This window comes from Lithobates pipiens, unplaced genomic scaffold (assembly GCF_037356315.1).
Source record: "Lithobates pipiens isolate NorthernLeopardFrog02 unplaced genomic scaffold, aLitPip1_a1.2 Scaffold_23, whole genome shotgun sequence".
NCBI classification, from domain to species: Eukaryota; Metazoa; Chordata; class Amphibia; order Anura; family Ranidae; genus Lithobates; species Lithobates pipiens.
In genome coordinates this window covers 21,649,045-21,670,980 of record NW_027507785.1, presented here as the reverse complement: position 1 = coordinate 21,670,980, position 21,936 = coordinate 21,649,045, and the positions used below count along the sequence as shown (strand labels likewise).

The 21,936-nt window shown below is 44.9% G+C and overlaps 1 protein-coding gene across 2 annotated transcripts in view; it reads left to right on the top strand.

Annotated features, from left to right (window-relative positions):
* C2CD3 (C2 domain containing 3 centriole elongation regulator) overlaps positions 1 to 21,936 on the top strand; it is a 227,225-nt gene that overhangs the window by 5,356 nt on the left and 199,933 nt on the right. The window contains exon 2 of one of the 2 annotated variants that reach the window (XM_077451274.1): positions 11,612 to 11,881. In XM_077451274.1, the coding sequence (XP_077307400.1) occupies positions 11,612 to 11,881 (270 nt within the window). Of the gene's footprint in view, positions 1 to 11,611; positions 11,882 to 21,936 lie in introns of those variants that run through there. The other variant, XM_077451275.1, reaches the window with a different exon arrangement.

Below are 21,936 nucleotides of genomic sequence, written 5' to 3'. Positions count from 1 at the left end.
TTGCGGCGTTCCCGCATCTCTGCAGTGTGAACCCAGCCTTTTGAAACATAATTTTACGGTAATAATTGCACTTTAGGCTGGGTTCACACTGCAGCGATGCGGGAACGCCGTGAATCCGCGGCGGGTTCCCGCATCGCATACCTCCCAGCGGCACTTCACACTGCCCTATGCGAACTGCTGGGAGTGTCAGTGAAATGTTAATGACACCCCCAGATCAGATCGCATATCGCAGTGCGATCTGCAAACTCGGACAGGAATCGGATCGCATGGTGTGAACACCCATGTGATCCGATTCTGCTGCAGGCCAAAAAAAGGGTCCTGTGCGAGTTTGGGCCGGATGCGATGCCAATTCAGCCATACTATCTGTATGGCTGAACTCGCATCGCACAAGGATCGCATGTGATTTGCACTGCAGTGCAGTGCGAATCACATCCAGTTCTCGTAACCTCTGCAGTGTGAACCCAGCCTTAAAGGACAAAATTGCTTAAGATTTAAAAAAAAAATCAGGATTCTATACATACAGGATTTTAATCACTATAGATACTAAGGTACGGTAATCACAAAAGCAGGTCAGTTTGTGTCATACGGTATTTTTTGGCTCTCACCTCAACTTCAGGATGACTGAATCGCCCGGCCCCTGCTCTCTCTGCTTCTTGTTATGGTAGTCGTGCAGAGAGAGAGGATTGGGCATATCACTCCGCAACACACAGCAACCTATCCTAATGCTGAGCGGTGTGCGGAGCGGAGGCAGAGGATGTATTCCTCCGCGCCCGAAAAAGCAGAAAGAGTCCCCCACTGCAGTGACCTATCCTAATGCTGAGCGGTGAGCGGCGTGCGGCGCGGGTGCAGAGGATGTATTCCTCCGCGCCCGAAATAGAAGAAATAGTCCCCCCCGCCACTGCAGCCGTACAGCACATGGAGAAAAAAAAAAAAAATGTACCGAACGAAAGGCAGCAGAGGGGATGGTGCTGAGCGGTAAACTTACACAGGGCAGTCACCAGCGTCAGCCAGCGGCATGGCCCCGCCCCTTTTTCTCCTCCATCTCCGGCAAAATTTCAGTGACTCGAGTATAAGCCGAGGCGGCTTTTTTCAGCCCAAAAAGTGGACTGAAAAACTCGGCTTATACTCTAGTATATACGGTACATGTTCAGCGCGACTTGAAAAAGACTTCTGTAATAGTGTGTATGTAATGTAAGTTGCCTGAAGACATCAGTGAAGGACTTTCCTCCTCTCTGGGCTGCCAAGAAAAGAACAAAGTGATACAATGTTTCTTCTTCAATGGGCTGAACTCCGTAGAAGTTCTCAGTTTAACCATTTAAAGACTAAATCTTTTTTGACACTTGTTGCTTACAAGTAAAAATCCAGTATTTTCTGCTAGAAAATCACTCAGAAGCCCCAAAAATTATATATATATATATATATATTTTTTTTAGCAGAGACCCTAGGGAATAAAATAGCGGTTGTTGCAATATTTTATGTGACGCAGTATTTGCGCAGAGGTCTTTCAAACTCAAGTTAGCCCTTTTTATTTTTTTCGTCCAAAAGTTTTGAGTACCTGTTTTTGTGTATTTAATAAATAGTTTTTTTTTTTTTTTAATCTAAATTATACATACAAGTGAACTGATTGGAGGTTTTTTTTTTTTTTCTTTTTTTTTTTAATAAATGTGTAAGAAATTTTCTGCATTAAGGCTGCTTTCACACTGGATCGGGCAGGCGTTGACGGTAAAACGCTGCAAGTTTTAGCAGTGATTTACCGTCATTTTAGCCCCGCTATTCGGCTGCTAGCGGGGCAGTGAAGCACTGCTGCAAAATCGCATTGCATGTGCTTCAGCAGTGGTGACCATTCATTTCAATGGGCAGGAGTGGTGGAGGAGCGGTTTAGGCTGCTCCAAAGATGCTGCTTGCAGGATTTTTTTTTTTTTTTTTTTTTTTTAACGTCCTGCCAGCGCATCTCCTCATTGTGAAAGCACTCGGGCTTTCACACAGACTGCAGGGGAGCCGTTTTGAAGGCAATTTGTGAAAGGTGTCCAACTTAGATTTTATGAGATGAAGGGGAAAAAAAAAGGAAAAAAAATTGGCCTAACATATCGGCCCAAAAAAAAAAAAATCGGCATCATATATCAGCCGCCACGATTTCTAAATATCGGCATTGGCCACAGAAAAACCCATATCGGATATATATATATATATATATATATATATATATATATATATATATATATATATATATATATATATATATATATATATATATATATATATATATATATATATATATATATATATATATATATATATATATATATATATTATAATATACAGCGCCGGCGATTCTTTGCACTATAAGAACAATCATAACACCTGTTCCACCGCATGATCGTTCTTACAGGAGGCTCCAGTGCTTCTACCGACTCACTGCTACGGTCGTTGAGTCAGAGGATCCGCCGGCCCCGGTTGTTCAGGTTGTTTTTTGGATTTCAGGCTTCCCAGTCTAGAGGTGAGATTTGGGGTCTTATTGACCCCACATCTCACTATAAAGAGGACCTGTCATGTCATGTTCCTATTACAAGGGATGTTTACATTCCAAAACCTGTGATGTGCACCAGAAATCTGCGGGGGGAAAAAAAACTGTTCAGAATGCTTTAGTGCTCCGAGCGGGAGACAGTAACTTCTCCCCGAAAAAATTAAAATAAAATTGTGTCTAAAGGTGTTTAACCACATGCTGGCCAGACGCCACAGTTTTACTGCGACAGAATGGCACGGCTGGGTGAAACAACGTTATGTAACGTCTCTTAGCCCTTTGGCCAATAGGGGTGCGTGCCTGTTGCTCGCCGCCCGGAGCCGATGCGAGTGCCCGTTGGTCGCAATCACTGCCAGGCTCCCGCGATCTCTGGTCCCACACCGAGAACCGGGATGTGTGTGTGCAAACGTACAGTTTCTGGTTCTCTAAGGGGAGAAGAGACTGATCGTGTGTTCATACAGAGTATGAACGGCGATCTGCCATCTCCTCTAGACAGTCCCATCCCCCTTCAGTTAGAACACAGAGAGGGAACACTGTTAACCCCTTGATCGCCCCCTAGTGTTTAACCCCTTCCCTGCCTGTGCCATTTTTACAGTAATCTGCATTTTTATAGCACTGACACTGCATAAATGACAATGGTCCTAAAAATGTGTCAAAAGTGTCCGATGTGTCCGCCATAATGTCGCAGTCCCGATAAAAAATTAGATCAACGCCATTACTAGTAAAGGAAAAACAATTAATAATAAAAATGCCATAAACTATCCCCTATTTTGTAGACACTATAACTTTTGCACAAACCAATCAATAAATGCTTATTGCAATTGTTTTTTTTTTTTTTTTTTTTTTTTTTTTTTACAAAAAATATGCAGAAGAATATGTATCGGCCTAAACTGAAGAACAAAAAAAAAAATTTTGTATATATTTTTGGGGGATATTTATTATAGCAAAATGTAAAAAATATTGAATTTTTTCCAAATTGTCGCTCTATTTTTGTTTATAGCTCAAAAAATAAAAACGCGGAGGTGATCAAATACCACCAAAAGAAAGCTCTATTTTGTGGGAGGAAAAAAGACGCCAATTTTGTTTGGGAACCATGTCACACGACCGCACAATTGTCAGTTAAAACGACGCAGTGCCGAATCGCAAAAAGGGGCTTGGTCCCTTAGCTGGAAAATGGTCCGGGGCTTAAGTGGTTAATGTGTTCGGGCCAGAGGATCTCTGCCTTTGCCTTGGTCACATCTCTAGAGACGCTCTCCTGTGTTCCTGTTTAAGACTTACTTGGCTGACATTCCTTCTGGCTCCAGATCCTGCTTGCTGTTCTACTACGCTCGTCTCCGGCTCCCTGACATTTTAATCCAGGGGTTGACAAATTTGCTTTGAATTTAGGAGCCAGTTAAAAAAGTTAGGAGACAGTTTTTTTTTCAGCTCCTGGGCTAAGGCCACTGATTTTTCACCCCCTATCCCTAACTCACAATGGAGCACCCAGTCAATAACTCCATTGAAACGCTGTTACATCAGGGGTATGGGCTGACCAGAAAGAGTAAGGCTGGCAACAGATGGAACACTGGTTGCCACTGGAATGCACGTGGAACTGCCAGATGGCACTGGCAGGTGACACTATTGGCACTGGCAGGTGGCACTGGGTTGGTGATGGCAGGTGGCCCTGGTTGGCGATGGCAAGTGGCACTAGTTGTCACTGGCAGATGGCACTGATTGGTGGTGGCACTGGTTGGTGTTGGCAGATGGCACTGGTTGACGGTGGCAGGTGGCACTGGTTGGTGGTGGCAGGTAGCATTGGTAGGCGGTGGCACTGGTTGGCGGTGGCACTGATTGGCAGTGGCAATGGTAGGTGGCACTGATTGGCACTGGGTGGTGGCAGGTGGCACTGGGTGGTGGTTGCAGGTGGTATTGATTGGCGGTGGCACTGGTTGGCACTAGCAGGTGGCACTGATTTGTGGTGGCAGGTGGCACTGATTGGCAGATGGCACTGGTTGCCGCTTGCAGGTGGCACTGACTGACGGTGGCATTGGCAGGTGGCACTGGCAGGTGGCACTGAGTGGCAGGTGGCACTGATTGGAGTTGGCACTGGTTGGTGGCAGATGGCACTGGTTGGTGGTGGCAGGTGGTATTGATTGGCGGTGGCACTGGTTGGCACTAGCAGGTGGCACTGATTGGCGGTGGCAGGTGGCACTGGTTGGTGCTGGCAGGTGGCACTGGTTGGCGCTGGCACTGATTGGCGGTGGCAGGTGGCACTGGTTGGTGGTTGCAGGTGGTATTGATTGGAGGTGGCACTGGTTGGCACTAGCAGGTGTCACTGGTGGCAGGGGGCACTGATTGGCGGTGGCAGGTGGCACTGGTTGGCACTTGCAGGTTTCCAACGGAGCACTCTGTTACTAAAATGTAACAGAGGAGCTGTCAGAATGGGCGGGACCCAGTCGGGGTGTGAAACTGACAAGTAACAGAGAGGCGGATGTCAGATTTCAGCCTGATGGGGTGGGCGGGACCCAGTCGGGGTGGGCGGGACTCAGCAGCTATCAAACACCAGCCAACGATTGGGCTGCTTAACCACTTTCAGACCGGACCATTTTGCTGGTAAATGACCAGAGGTCTTTTTACAATTTGGCACTGCACTGCTTTAACTGGTAATTGCGCGGTCATGCAATGTTGTACCCAAACAAAATTTGCGTCCTTTTCTTCCCACAAATAGAGCTTTCTTTTGATGGTATTTGATTGCCTCTGCAATTTTTATTTTTTGCGATATAAACGTAAAAAGACCGCAAATTTTGAAAAAAAATGATATTTTCTACTTTTTGTTATTAGAAAAATCCAATAAACTCAATTTTAGTCATACATTTAGGCCAAAATGTATTCAGCCACATGTCTTTGGTAAAAAAAAAGTCAATAATTGTATATTTATTGGTTTGCGCAAAAGTTGTCACATCTACAAACTAAGGTACGTTTTCTGGAATTTACGCAGCTTTTAGTTTACGACTGCCTATCTCATTTCTTGAGGTGCTAAAATGGCAGGGCAGTACAAAACCCCCCCAAATGACCCCATTTTGGAAAGTAGACACCGTAAGGAAATTGATAAGTGGCATGTTGAGCCCATTGAATATTTAATTTTTTTGCCTCAAGCGATTGAATAATGACAAAAAAAATTTTTTTTTTTTTTTTTACACAAAGTTGTCACTAAATGATATATTGCTCACACATGCTATGGGCATATGTGAAATGACACCCCAAAATAAATTCTGCTGCTTCTCCTGAGTACGGGGATACCACATATGTGGGACTTTTTGGGAGCCTAGCCGCGTACGGGGCCCCGAAAGCCAAGAACCGCCTTCAGGTTTTCTAAGGGCGTAAATCTTTGACTTCACTCCTCACTACCTATTACAGTTTTGAAGGCCATAAAATGCCAAGATGGCACAAAACCCCCACAAATGACCCCATTTTAGAAAGTAGACACCCCAAGCTATTTGCTGAGAGGCATGTTGAGTCCATGGAATATTTTATATTTTGCCACAAGTTGCGGGAAAATTACAAACTTTTTTTTTTTTTTTTCACAAAGTTGTCACTAAATGATATATTGCTCACGCATGCCATGGGCATATGTGAAATGACACCCCAAAATAAATTCTGCTGCTTCTCCTGAGTACGGGGATACCACATATGTGGGACTTTTTGGGAGCCTAGCCGCGTACGGGGCCCCGAAAACCAAGCACCGCCTTCAGGCTTTCTAAGGTCGTTACAGTTTTGAAGGCCATAAAATGCCAAGATGGCACAAACCCCCCCCAAATGACCCCATTTTGGAAAGTAGACACCCCTAAATTTAGGGGTACACTAGTGAGACTAGGTAATAAATGGCGGGTGCCCTGAAACTATAAAAAAATAACTAACCAACCAGCGTCACCTGTAACAGTTATATGGTGATCACTGGTGAAAGGGTTAACTAGGGGGCAATCAGGGGGCTTTATGCGGTAGTATATGGGGGTCCCTGGCGCTATAAAAAGCTGCGGCGAACCTAAATACCTACCTGCCTAACTAGCGTCACCTGTGACACTAATACAGCGATCAGAAAAATGATCGCTTATTAGGCTGGGTTCACACTGGAGCGATGCGGGAACGCCACGAATCCACGGCGGGTTCCCGCATCACATGCCTCCCGGCGGCAGTTCACACTGCCCTATGCGAACTGCTGGGAGTGTCAGTGAAATGTTAATGACACCCCCAGATCAGTTCGCATATCGCAGTGCGATCTGCAAACTCGGATCGCATGGTGTGAACACCCATGCGATCCGATTCTGCTGCGGGCCAAAAAAAGGGTCCATGCGAATTTGCGGCGGGTGCGACACGAATTCAGCCATACTATCTGTATGGCTGAACTCGAATCGCACAGAGATCGGATGTGATTTGCACTGCAGTGCGGTGCGAATCACATTCGTTCTCATAAACCGCTGCAATGTGAACCCAGCCTTAGTGACACTGGCGACGGGGGGTGATCACGGGGTTAAACCTTTTATTGGGGGGGTTAGGGGGGCACATTAGAACTAAAGGGGCTAACCCTAACTGCCCTAACAGTTATTACAGTCACAAATGACACCAATGCAAAAAAAAAAAAGCAATTGGTGTCACTGTGACTGGGGGGGCAGGGGTAATTGGGGGTTGATCGGGGGGTAAAGGGGGGGTGTGAGTGTGCCTGGCATGTTCTACTGTATGTGTGGTGTGTTGGTGCAACTCACCGAACCTCTCTCCTCGGTGCCGGAACGAAAAATACCGACACGGAGGAGAGAATACATCACTTCCTCGCCTGTGTTTACATTACAGGAGAGGAAATGATGTCACGGGACATTTTCATTCGTCGGGAGCGATCGCGAGGGGGTGGCCATGAATGAATGGCCGTCCCCTCGTCCGGGATCGCTCCCGAACGAATACCGACCGCCGCAGGCACCGGGCGGGCAGGCAAGGACGTACATGTAAGCCCTTATGCCTGCCCGTGCCATTCTGTCGACGTACATCGTCGTGCGGCGGTCGGGAAGTGGTTAAGAAAAGGGGCGGGTCACATACACGTAGCGGCCCACCCAGATCCCATTGGCTGGTGTTTGATAGCTGCTGGGTCCCGCCCCCACCCCGGCCGGGTCCCGCCCACCCCAACATCAGGCTGACAGATCCTCCTCTTTCCATTGCTTGTCAGTTTCACACACTCAGCGCGGTGCCACTGAGTGTGGAGGAGGGAGGAGGACGGCAGTCAGCATGTCTGGGGCATCGATAGTGAGTGGGCTGGTGGCAGCTTAGGCGCCAGGTTGCGATTTCTGGTCGCATTGGCGACCTGGCGCCTGGGGTTTGTCGAGCTCTGTTTTAATCAATAAACACTTATTGAGATCTACATATTTTTGGAAAAATAAAAATACATATTGGCCTAAACTGAGGGAAAAAAAATGTTGTTTTTAAGTAAAACATATTGCTCTTTTTTTTTTTTTTTTTTTCAAAAATTGACGCATTTTTTGTTTATAGCACAAAAAATAAAAACCGCAGAGGCGATCAAATACCACCAAAAGAAAGCTCTATTTGTGGAGAAAAAAAGTTGTCAATTTTGTTTGAGTGCAACCTCGCATGACCGCGCAGTTGTCAGTTAAAGCAACGCAGTGCCGAATCGCAAAAAGTGCTCTGGTCAGGAAGGGGGTAAAATCTTCCGGGGCTGAAGCGGTTAAATGGAGGAGAATAGCGAGTTAATTAAGGCTCATTAGAGTAAATGAAGGGGTTAAACAGAGGACAATTTGTTCATCCCTTTTGATCTGCAGATGAAGAAACAGAAATATACAAAAAAACAATGTTTCTTTTTATTTTAGTGTTTCAGGGCTGAGCAATAAACATTGCTGGCTGCTTTTTTTTTATTTTTATGTTTTTGGACAGCTCCAATTACCGGACTTCTTTAAAGTGGTTGTAAACCCTTACAAACCACTTTAACCTACAGGTTAGCCTAGATTAAGGCTTACCTGTAGGTGCAAGAAATATCTCCTTCACGGTTAAAGAGATATTTTTCTAAAAATGGGCACCGATTTCTACAGAGCATGCATGCCGTAGACAACGGCACAGGCTCACTTAGCGTGCTTCTAGTGAAGGTGATCACGCCATTACTGACAGCTCCTGCGTGCATGCGCCGGAGTGACGTCTTCCCTGCTCAGGCAAATCACAGTGCCGGAGCAGCGATACCTGGAAGTCGCTCTGGGAGATATAACGGCGACGGAGGAGATGAACGAGGGTCGCTGCGGGGGGCTTCGATCTCAGGTAAGTAATTCATAATGAGCTAGTATGTTATTCTCATTAAGCCTTTGTCCTAGAGGGTGTGTTTATTTTTTTATTTTTTAGAGAGGGTTTACTTCCTCTTTAACCACTTACGGACCGCCCGCTGCAGTTTTACGGCGGCTGTTTTAAGGAGGATATCACATCCTATGCATTAAGGTTAGTGACCAGTGCCCACCCGTTTTACTTACCTGAACCCTCACCCCACGCGCTGTCTCTTTGCCCGGGGTTCTCGGCTCTTGATTGGATAGATTGATAGCAGCGGGGCCAAGTCCTGCATTCGGTGTTTATGGACTCGGCAGTGCGCCCGCAAGGTAACCCCCTGGGAGAGCGCTTCTCCTAGGGGGTTATCTGATGCGGGGAGGAGCTGCAGAGGGACCCCAGAAGAGCAGTTTCAGGGCCACTCTGTGCAAAATGAGCTGCACACTGGAGGAAAGAATATGTTTTTTAATAAAAAAAAAAAAAAAAAGAACCTTTAGTGTACCTTTTTTAAGCCTCGTACACACGATCAGATTTTCGGCAGGGAATCATGTGATGACAGACTGTTGTCCTAAAATCTGACCGTTAGTACGCTCCTTTTAGACAATTGTTGTCCAACTTTCCGCCAACAAATGTTGGATGGCAGGCTAGTAGATTTTCGACGGACAACGGTCTGCTGTTAGATTTTCGTATCGTGTGTACACAAGTCGGTCACATGGGTCCAAAGTACAAACGCACATGCTCAGAATCAATGCTCACCAAACACGACACTAGCAGAAGGTGCCTAAAGGGTGGCGCTCAAGACCTGAAATTCCATATAGTAAGTCACTATTTTCGTGTTTGTTGGCTGACAATTGTGTGCCGTTAGTATGCAAGACAAGATCCTGGCACGCGTCCTTCGGACAAAAGTCTGACGCTTTGTTGTCCAAGAATTCGATCGCGTGTACGAGTTTTAAGGCCTCATGCACACTGGATGTTTTTGGAAGTTTTACAGCAGCTGTTTTTTGCTTCAGACATTTTTTTTTTTTATTCTACAGTCAAATAAACTCCCCATTATGTTTTCCTATGTGTCCATGCACACATAGGCTGTTATCAGCAGTTTTTGGCTGTTTTTTCTTTTTTTTATTTTTTTAATTTTTTTTTTTAAACCCCCAAGGCTAGAGGGTTCTGAGAGTAGTTTTTCATCTGTAAAAACGTTCTAACGTCAAAACGCTGATAGAAACTCAAAAACGTGGCCCACCAGTGGTTTTTGACATTTTTGATGCATTGGGGAAATTATTATTATTATTTTTTTTTTAAAACACTAAAGCGCAAAAACGCTATTGCAAAATACATTGAAAAACTCACCGCAAAGCTACTGGCATTTTTTTTTTTTTTAACCTCCAGTGTGCATGAGGTTAGGGGCATTTTACGCCTTTCTGCTAAAGTCCATGTATTGCCCTTTATTCTCCACACTTCTCTCATTTTCCTTGGCCTCTGTTGTTGTTTCCACACATGCCAGAATTTACTGTATATAGGCTAAGGAAAACAAAAGAAGTGTGGAGGACAAAGGGTGATAATATATTTTTCTTTAACTTTTCCCAAAGCAGGTGCTCAGAAGAAATTTAAAGAAAAAAAAAATCAAAAAAAAAAAATCTGTGTTTTTCTGCTTGCCCCCCCGCAAGATTCCCTCCCCTTGCGATACGGTTCTACATTACTTCAACTGACAATTGCACAGTCGTGCGACACTGTACCCAAATAGAATTTGTTGCCTCCCCCAGGAATTATTATTATAATACAGGATTCATATAGCGCCAATAGTTTGCGCATCGCTGTACAACATGGGGGCAGACAGTACACTTACAAATCAGTACAGGAGTGATCAGAGGGCCCTGCTCGTTAGAGCTTACAATCTAGAAGATTTAGAAATAGAGCTTTCTTTTGGTGGTATTGATGACATTTATTCCTTGCTTTTGTAGGAACACAAACTCCATCCCTTCCCTCCTGTCAGAATGGTGATCTGCCTTGTTTACATAGGCAGATTGCAGTTCTGGCTCTCTGCCCAATGATCTGCATGTGCTGGAGGACATCGGGTACCAGGCCAAATCGGCAATCGGCTTCCACTGTGTGCAATCACAGCAGAAGCAAGCCACCGATGGTGTGCATGTGCGCCCCCTACCCGTAAGTGTCAGATCACGTGTGTGTGTGTAATATATATATATATATATATATATATATATATATATATATATATATATATATATATATATATATAATTTATATATTATGTATATGTTATCTGAAACACAGGTGAAACTGCTATAGGGTGGACCTGAAGCGGTTAAAAATCACAAATTTATTTAAAAAAGCAAAAAATATGCACTCACAATGTTCCGTGCACAACACTGCTGCACTGCACAGCTAAAAGCATATACACTTCCCCCTTAAGAATAGAGCTCAGCAACCATACTTTGGGCAAAAAAACTATTACCTGGTCCGACGTGATGACGTCATTAGCTTCGCTCTAACACGTTGCGTCACACTCAAGTGATTTTGAGGGTTTGTGGTATGTGTACTCTGGGAAGGGCGTACTGAACACAGTATTTAAATCCATTCATCTCCGGTTCAGGTTATGTGTATTCTGGACGAGGAGTTCTGTGCAGCATGAACACAGTTTGAATCCATGCATCTCCAGTTTGGGATATATGCATTCTGATGAGTGGAGTCTTGTGCGGCATGAACGGTCTTTGAATCTTGAGATCTGTCATTCTTCCTTCCACTTTTTATTTTTTTGTTTCTGATGTCTGTAATTCTGTATTTTTATTTCTGCAGGGACAACAGATATTTCCCCATCAACCAGCCTCCCTCCTCTTGTAGAGGGTCAGCTCCGCTGCTTCCTTAAAGTGACTGTCGGGAAGATCCTCTGGACTGTGCCGAGGCCTCCACCCTTTGTCCTTGTCAGGATTCGGTGGTGGGGGGAGACTTCTGATGGAACCATCTTCCACCCCAGAGACACCTCACAGACCGAGCAGAAGACGGTAAAGACCACAACTCGCTATGCCGTCCGCTGTGGACCCAAACAATTCACATCCTACCTTACAGGTAATCACTCCAGATTGTATGTAGTCATTCATTGAACACTGTCATGTCATTTCTAAGAATCTGCCGTCGGCACACCTTAACCACTTGCCATCCAGGCCAATTCTGACATTTCTCTCCTGAATGTAAAATTCATAATTTTCTTGCTAGAAAATTACATAGACCCCACCCCCACCAAACATTATATATGCTTTTTTAGCAAAGACCCGAACACTTTGTTTTTTTTTTTTTGGAAAAAAAGTTTCATGCTTTAAAAAAAAAAGAAAAAAACATTAAAGTTAGACCAATTTCTTTCTTTTTTTTTTTTTTTTGCATAATGTGAAAGAAGAAGATACGCCAAGTAAATAGATACCAGTACTTAAAGGGGTTGTAAAGTAAAAATTTTTTTAAAATAACAAACATGTTATACTTACCTCCACTGTGCAGCTCGTTTTGCACAGAGTGGCCCGAACCTGCTCTTCTGGGGTCCCTCGGCGGCTGTCTCTGCTTCCTCCCGCAGGTGCTTCTCACGTTAATGCGAGCTCCCTCGCATTGGTGAGAAGCACCTGCGGGTGCGCTCCCGTGATACAGCCGGCGGCTATAGCCGCTCACTGTATCACAAGGCCCCGCCCCCCGGCGATCTGCGTCATTGGATGTGATTGACAGCAGCGCGAGCCAATGGCTGCGCTGCTTTCAATCCATCCACTCCAGCCAATCAGCGGCCAGGCTGAGCGGCGAAGAGGACGGCGGGGGCGAGCGCGGGATTTTCGAGGGGTCAGGTAAGTAAAACGGGGGGACTGGGGGGGCCGGCAGTGTCAGATGTTTTTTCACCTTAATGCATAGAATGCATTAAGGTGAAAAAACATTTACCTTTACAACCCCTTTAACATGTCACGCTTCAAAATTGCACATGCTTGTGGAATGGCGCCAAACTTCGGTACTTAAAAATCCACATAGGGGACACTTTTAAAAAAATTTTTACTGGTTACATGTGGAATGGTGACAAACTTTTACCCTTAAAAATCTCCTCCATAGGCGACGTTTAAAAAATTCTACAGGTTGCAAGTTTTAAATTACAGAGGGCTAGAATTATTGCTCTCTCTAACATTCGCGGCGATACCTCACATGTGTGGTTTTAAAAACAGTTTTCATATGCGGACGTGATATACATATGCGTTCGCTTCTGCTTGCGAGCACACGGGAACAGGGACACTTTAAATGTGTTTTCTTTTTATTTATTATTTATTTATTTTTTTTATTGGTTGACAATAGGGAGGGAATCGCTGGCTAAAAAAGACTATATCTGAGTGATTCTTGTAGCTGCACCCATCATTCATATTTCCCCGTTCAAATTCGAGGACTTCTTATTATGTACCTTGGGCAGGAAGTAGTTAAAGCTAAGCTAAACTCTGCAATACTTACCTTCCAATGAGGCCCCACATCTCACCTCTAGGCCTGAAATAAAAAATAAATAAATGATTTCGGCTTCCCAGCCAAGGCGGCACCATTTGTTTGAATGCAGAGGCAGGGGGCGTGACGTCATAACATCACGCCCAGTCTCCAAACGATCATCGAGACTCCGATCATCTGGTCTGCTGGAAATCTCTATGGTAAACATCCGAGGCCTGCGGATCTGTTCTTCGACTCACTGATGGAAGCGGTGAGTCGGTAGAAGCACTGGAGGGCGGCGGGAGGATGTCCCATCTCGCCGCCCGTAAGAGTGATCAAACAGCAGAACAGCCGCTATGATCATTCTTATGGTGTAGGGAAAAAAAAGGGGTGGCCTCACATAATGGCATAGATTAGGTAGTAGCAGATACAGAGTGTACTATCATCCAGATCTAAATAGAATAAAGATTTGGGAGTCTGGTCCGCAACCGAGACCCACCAAAGAAAAAGAGCACTTGGACTATCTCGGTACAAATCGAGGTACTTTTGTATATGAAGAAATGTATAGACAAACCATAAAATTAAGATAAATTATTAATACACACAAGAAAAAAAATTTGTAAAATTACAGAAGATGTATTGTGGTTTGACCGCTTCATCAGAAAATACAGAGAATACATCTAAAAAATATATATAAAAAGAACATTCATAGTAAAAAGGCATAAATACAAATCTGGTGTGGTTTGGGGAAAAATAACAAAGGAATATACATAATATAAAGGCAGCTGCTTACCCATACATCAGTGCCAGAAGGGCATAGAGGCTACCCAGCCAAGACTCCCACGACAACTGGGGGAAGCAATTAATGTACGGCCAGAGGACTGAAGTCTAAATGGATAAAATATAGTAAACTAATTGCCCACCAATGATGGCGAGTAAATGGGAAACAAATGTAAGCATGTGATGAATGGTGTCAAGGTGCAACTGGGAGTGAAGGGACTTATTCACATATGTCCCGAATAGATGTGAAAGGTGACATGTGATCAAAAAAATATTGAATATGTGTCCATGTACATGGATACACCCACACATGAGCCCATAATTGTGTTTATTCTTTGTTTACTTCTGTCTCTCTGTACATGATATAAGACCTCCTTGTTGTTGAATAACCATATTATGCCAATATATTGTTTATGCATTTGTTTTTTACTGAATGACCTGTCATGATTCGTACCCTATCCCTCCATAATTGCTACCCTTTAAAATTGCTTAGTCATGGTTGAGGAATTATTTACCCTCCATATCACGTTCTTTATTATAGTTTTGTCTATATACACTTGTTCAGTATAATTTTGTATGTTGCTTATAATTGCTGTTACAATGATTTATTGTCATTAATCTAGGCAGTGTGCTTTTTCACCCTGCTGCGGTGCCTGGTTCTGGCATTTGTCTTCCTGGGATCCCCTGTGGCGACTGGTAGGTTCCCTGGGGGCTTAGGTACTGCCCCCATGTGGGCGGGTTACTTTTCTCCTTGCACGCATCCCAGCCTGGGAATTCCTCTGGCACTGGGACATATGCGCGCATGCAGCTACATCGTGCACTGAGGGACTGCATACCCTGCGTGGGTATCTTCAGCTATGGGTCTTGTGCGCAGGCGCGCGCACTCTGCGGGACCTCAAGCCCCATGACGCTGTGCACCATGATTTGGTGCTTGTATGACGTCATGGGGTTGGGAGGCACAAACAGGCTGTCTATTAACAGGTTAGAGGCGACCCGGAGGATGTGATCGCTGGTTCACGTTTAAAGGTAGGTGTGCTTTGCCAGTATGGCATCACACATTCCCCCTTAATGGCCACAATTGTGCTAACCTTATTCAATACTGTGTTTATATACTTTTATTTCAGATCCCTTTCTAGTGTTAGTATTACACAGTCTCTTGAAAATCAAATAAATGGTGTTGCGCTACCTGCAAAGATTAAACTAAACTAAACTAAAATGCCTTGTGCTTAAATATATATTATCAATAGTGCTGGATAACAAACTACCAGGGATGATGTCTCCTCCTATTAGGTGCGTACCGTATTTGCTGACGTATAAGACGACCTTTTACAGTAAAAAAAATGAGCAAAAAGCTGGGGTCGTCTTATACGCCGGATATAAAGCTGGGGTTATCATATGCCAGCCGTCCGCTGGATGTTAAGCCCTCCGGATACTCGCCGAGTGTGTGGTAATACTGTATACATACAATATACACCGCTGAGCCAATCCCGGCGAGCGATGTATTCTATTAATGAATACAGCGCCTGCTCGGATTGGCTGTGAGAGTCAGAGGCGGGGGCTGATGATGTAACAGCTTCTGCCAATCCGAGCAGGCACTGTATGCAATAATAGAATGCATAGCTTTCCGTGATTGGCTCAGGGCGGTATACTATATGTATACTGTGAGACAGCATGTTACCCGGCGCCAACTTCTTTTCTGAACATACGGAATTCCTGCACAAGGGGGTCGTCTTATATAGTGAGTACAGCACAATACCAACTTTTTAAATTGAAAAGTAGGGGGTCGTTTTGTATGCCCAGCCGCCTTATACGCCGGCAAATACGGTATATAAAATCACCCTAAACGGGACAATTATATATTACACACAGTATGTATATATAAAAAATATTCCAAATATATAAAGTGCCTCAACCAGATTAAATCGTGAACAATCAAATAAATGAATAAAGTGTCCAGTGCTTAAGTATAGCAGCAGAGATAACCAAATAATAAAGTTTCATGTGCTTTAAATATTCAAGCAAATATCTCCCAAATAATAAACTCAAGAAAATTACATAAAACTCTTCTTATAATAAAACGTGCAACACAGGGTGCATGCTTAAGCAAAGAAAACAAGATGATAAAGTCTTTATGTGAGCTTAGATGAATAAAGTGACCAGTGGCTTATTCAGTGCCTCTCAAAATAAGGTGCCAAGAACCGTGTCTTTAACTCTTATATCTCCAGTGTTCATGGCACACCAGGTAGAGTGGCCCCTTACCTTACTGCTGTAAGGTAAACAGCAGAGCAAACAAACGGCAAGATCCAGGGGTTGTAACCCTATTCCTGGCAGGTAAGTGCTGGCCCCCACGGCTGGTATTTTGTACCTCAAATAGCTTCCACAGATCTTGCTGCTCAATGTTATCCACGAGGATAAAACGGGTAATAAAATCAGCTTTAAAAACAATCGAACGAGCGTTCCGCTCGTGGTATGGACATCACTTCCGGTATCCTAATTCCTCCTATTCCGATGCGCATCGTCACCAATCACGTGACTTCCTGAGGAAGTCACATATATTTGAGCCTGGGCACATTGTAGATCGGTTTTAGCGCCATAAGCAGCAGCTCTGGATGACAGTGTGATTTTCTTTGCACCTGCAAGCTTACAAGGAACACAGGCACTACTTGCTGGACAGCGTAGAACCAGTTAGGGTGGTGAGTCCTGCGGGAAAGAGCCCCTCAGCCAGCAGCAGTTAGGAGGGTGGGACCATCACTTTCCTAAGACTCCATCAGGTGGCAGACAGGGTAGGGTCAGCATGGCTTCAGAAACTAGTGTTTCTTGCCCCGAAATACAGGCAATTGCAACCGGTTCGCCTGCAGTATGTGCAGTGCCCCTGGACGCTTTGTCGGCAGTCCTCAATTAGTTTGTTGCCAAGATGGAGGCGGTGCGTGGGTGCAAGGGTGCTAAGAAGCTGCTTCTGCCCCCCCCCCCCCCCCCATCCTCCAGGGAGAGCTCTGACGCAGACTCAGGCCCTGCTGAGGCTGGTGACCCCTGCTCTGTTGTTTTCAGATGACTCTGATCAGGAGCGCTCGGATAGTGAGGATGAGTCCAGGTCCGTGCGTGACAAAGCACTTCTTAGAGCACTTATCACAGCTGTGCGTGATACCCTGAAGATTCGGGAGCCAGAAGATCCCTCTGCTGATGTAGCGGTCCCCTTTGGGTCCAGTCAGCCAGCCCCTAAGGTGCTCCCGTATCTGACTTATTTGGATAAGTTAATTTACAAGGAATGGGGGTTGACCGCAATGGACCTTTTTCGGTCCCCAAATACATGGCGCGGTGCGTTACCCCTTTGAGGAGAGCCTTCTCAAAAAGTGGTCGGCTCCTCCGGTCGTGGACCCCCCCAGTATCCAGGTTAAACAAGTAACCACGATCCTGGTGGAGGGGACTCCTGCATTTAAGGATCCCACGGACAGGAAGGCTGAGGCAGTGGCTCGTTCCTTGTATATGGTTGTGGGGTCAGCCGTGCAACCAGTACTGTTATTACCAGTAAACGCAGTACTGTTATGTTAATGCACTGTTGCATTACTTCCACAGTTGGCTGCTGTTTTGGGGATCACTCCTGTTGTGGATACCCCATGTTTTTTTTGTTTTTTTTTGTTTTGTTTTTTGTGGTGGTTTTCCACACACTGCTGTTTTTTTGTGGGTTTAGTTTCACTAAACCCACTTGCCATGGTGGATGAAGTTTTTATGCTGTTTTTCCCACCCCTCATTTTGGCACTGCTTGGGGACATCTCATTTGTTACAGAGAGGAGCTGTGTCAGTCGATGAATATAAGAGAAAATAGGATTTTTTTTCTACTCACCGTAAAATCCTTTCACCGACCAACACAGCACCCGTCCCTCCTTTTTTTCTTTACGTTGTACTGCTTGTTGACGTACTGAGGCTGCTTTGCAAGGTTTAAGGTTGTAGCCTGAGGGACCGCCCCCCTAGGCGGAACTAAGCCCTTGTACACACGGTCGGAGATTCCGACGGAATGTGTCCGATCAGACCGTTTTGTCAGATATTCCGACTGTGTGTGGTCTACATTGGACTGTTTCCGTCGGATACTCCGATGGACCAAGTTTTCCAACTTGTTGGTAAAATTTTCTGACAAAATGCTCCAATAGGACATACTCCGATCATGTGTAGAGAATTCCGAGTGGACAAAGTGCCACACATGCTCAGATCAAATTCCTACACCAAAGCTATTGGCTACTAGCCTGAACGTAGTCCCGTCGTAACGAAATAACGTCATCACGTCGGATTTTCCGACAACTTTGTCCGACCGTGTGTATGCAAGAGATCATTTAGTATTTGATCCCCTGCTGATTTTTCCCAGGTGTCTTCTATACAGGTAACTAGCTGAGATTATAGGCACTCTCTTATGCCTGGTGATCGTCCGTTTTTTTTGTTTGTTTTTTTTGCATGCTAATCTCGCATCGAATCTGAATTTACTAAAGTCATGAAAACTCTCGTACGACAGAATAAAAAATCCGAAGTGATGTCATGTGTTGTAATGCATTTGTATTGCATTTTCGAACAATGGCTGTACTGATTAAACGAAAATTGTATGATCTGGCATCGTATGAAAAAAATTTCCATGCATGTCCGATAATAACAGATGAACTGTCCTGATCGGCTCTCGAAAATCTCTGTAGTAACGATTCGATTATTACACGATCTATGCAAAATCTGCATTTTTTTTTTTTTTTGGACGATTTTCGGGTCGTGTGTACGGGCCTTTTAACCACTTGCTTACAGGGCACTTAAACACCTTCCTGCCCAGACCAATTTTCAGCTTTCGGTGCTCTCACAATTTGAATGACAATTACTCAGTCATGCAACACTGTACCCAAATGAATTTTTTGTCCTTTTTTTCCCACAAATAGAGCTTTCTTTTGGTGGTATTTTATCACCTCTGGGGTTTTTATTTTTTGCGCTATAAATGAAAAAAGACCGAAAATTTTGAAAAAAAACGCATATTTCTTTGTTTCTGTGACAGAATTATGCAAATTATTAATTTTTCTTCATAAATTTTGGTCACAATTTATACTGCTACATATCTTTGGTAAAAATAACCCAAATTAGTGGATATTATTTGGTCTTTGTGAAAGTTAGAGAGTCTACAAGCTGTGGTGCGAATCGCACAAAATTGATCACATCTGATGTACTGGTGGCCTATCTCGCTTCTTGTGACCCGAACAAGCCAGGAAAATACAAATTCCCCCCAAATGACCCCTTTTTGGAAAGTAGACATTCCAAGGTATTTAGTAAGAGGTATAGTGAGCTTTTTGATGTTGTCATTTTTTTCCCACAATTCTTTGCAAAATTAAGATTTTTCATTTTTTTTTTTTTTCTCCACAAAATTGTCATTGTAATAGGTTATTTCTCTCACGTGGCATGTGTATACCACAAATGACACCCCCCAAAAAATTCTGCTACTCCTCCTGAGTATTACAATACCACATGTGTGGGACTTTTTCACAGCCTGGCCACATAGAGAGGCCCAACATGCAGGTAGCGCCATCATGTGTTCTAGGAACATAAGTTACACATCTAACTTGTTGACTATTTATTACACTTTTGAAGCACCAGGACAATGACACGTGACACTGATGACAGATGGCACTGATACGTGGCAATGATGACAGGTGGCACTGATGACAGATGGCACTAATATGTGGCACTGATGACAGATGGCACTAATATGTGGCACTGATGACAGATGGCACTAATATGTGGCACTGATGACAGATGGCACTAATATGTGGCACTGATGACGCGTGGCACTTATACGTGGCACTGATGACACGTGGCACTAATACGTGGCACTGATGACACGTGGCACCGATGACAGATGGCACTAATACGTGGCACTAATATGTGCCACCGATGACAGATGGCACTAATACATGGCACCGATGACGCGTGACACTGATGACAGATGGCACTGATAAGTGGCATTGATGACACGTGACACTGACAACAGATGGCACGTGACACTGACAGGTGGCACTGATGACAAATGGCACTGATACGTGGCACTGACGGCAGGTGGCACTGACGGCAGGTGGCACTGACGGCAGGTGGCACTGACGGCAGGTGGCACTGACGGCAGGTGGCACTGACGGCAGGTGGCACTGGGGTGGATGGCACTGGGGGCAGGTAGCACTGGGGTGGATGGCACTGGGGGCAGGTAGCACTGGGGTGGATGGCACTGGGGGCAGGTAGCACTGGGGTGGATGGCACTGGGGCAGATGGCACTGCTGGGGGCGGATGGCACTGCTGGGGGCGGATGGCACTGCTGGGGGCGGATGGCACTTTTTATTTCATTTTTTTAATTTATTTTTTTTCCACAATCAGAACGGCTGCCGCTGCAGCCGTTCATCTCTCCCCTCTCGCACTGTCTGTGCGAGGAAGGAGAGCGGCGCTGCGAGATGATCTCATATGTTTACATATGAGATCATCTCCCATTGGACACGCCGATCACGCTGTAAACGGCCGCTGTGATTGGCCGTTTACAGCGATCTGTGTTTGCCTGTCCCCGGGGGACACGGCGAACACAGAACTTCCGCGATGCGCGCCCGCGGCGGCGCGCATTGCGGAAGTAAACATCAGGCCGTCCAGGGACGACCGCCCGAACGAACGCGCCTGCTCTACGGCCGTCATTCGGCTATAGGGCGGGCGCGAGGAGGTTAAAGGGAGTGCTCCTAATCTCAGATTGTTTCCTTTATAAAAGACCGCTGTCCACAGAAGCAATCCATCAATCAGATTCCAATATCTCCACCAAGACCAAAGAGCTGTCCAAGGATGTCGGGGATAAGATTGTAGATCTACACAAGGCTGGAATGGGCTACAAGACCATCACCAAGCAGCTTGGTGAGAGGGTGACAACAGTTGGTGCGAGTATTTGCAAATGCAAGAAACACAAATTAACTGTCAATCTCCCTCAGTCTGGGGCTCCATACAAGATCTCACCTCATGGAGTTTCAATGATCGTGAGACCGGTGAGGAATCGGCCCAGATCTATACAGGAGAATCTTGTCAATTATCTCAAGGCAGCTGGGACCATAGTCACCAAGAAAACAATTGTTAACACACTACGCCATGAAGGAGTAAAATCCTGCAACGTCCACAAGGTCCCCCTGCTCAAGAAAGCACATGTACAGGACCATCTGAAGTTTGCTAATGAACATCTGAATCAGGGCTCGACAAAACCCGGGCGCCAGGTCGCATTGGCGACTAGAATTAGCGACTGGCGCCTGGGGCAGCACAGCTGGGGGTATCCTGTCTCCGTGGACCCCCCCAGCGTGATTGCGTCGGGCCGCGCCGCCGGCGGCCGGTAATTGAGCCCCCGGCTTTGAGGCCTTCTGTGATGCTAGCTATTCCCTTCTGTGATCCTATTACTTCTGGAATCTGGCGCCATCTTGTGGTGGCCGTTGGAATTACAACCATTAATGCTAATAGATCTCCTTCCATTTACTTAGAACACCTAAACATTACATACATATATACATATGTATGTGTATATATATATATATATATATACACTTTTTTTTTCTTTTTTATTCTAACACCCTAGAGAGTAAAATGGTGGTCGTTGCAATAATGTCTGTCACACCATATTTGCACAGCGTACTTACAAGCGCACTTTTTTTGGGGAAAAAATAATTTATTTAATAAAAAAAAATAAGACAACAGTAAAGTTAGCCCAATTTTTTTTTATATTGTGAAAGATAATGTTACGCTGAGTAAATTGATACCCAACATGTCATGCTTCAAAATTGCGCCCGCTCATGGAATGGCGACAAACTTTTACCCTTTAAAATCTCCATAGGCGACGTTTAAAAAATTCTACAGGTTCGCCCGTTTTGAGTTACAGAGAAGGTCTA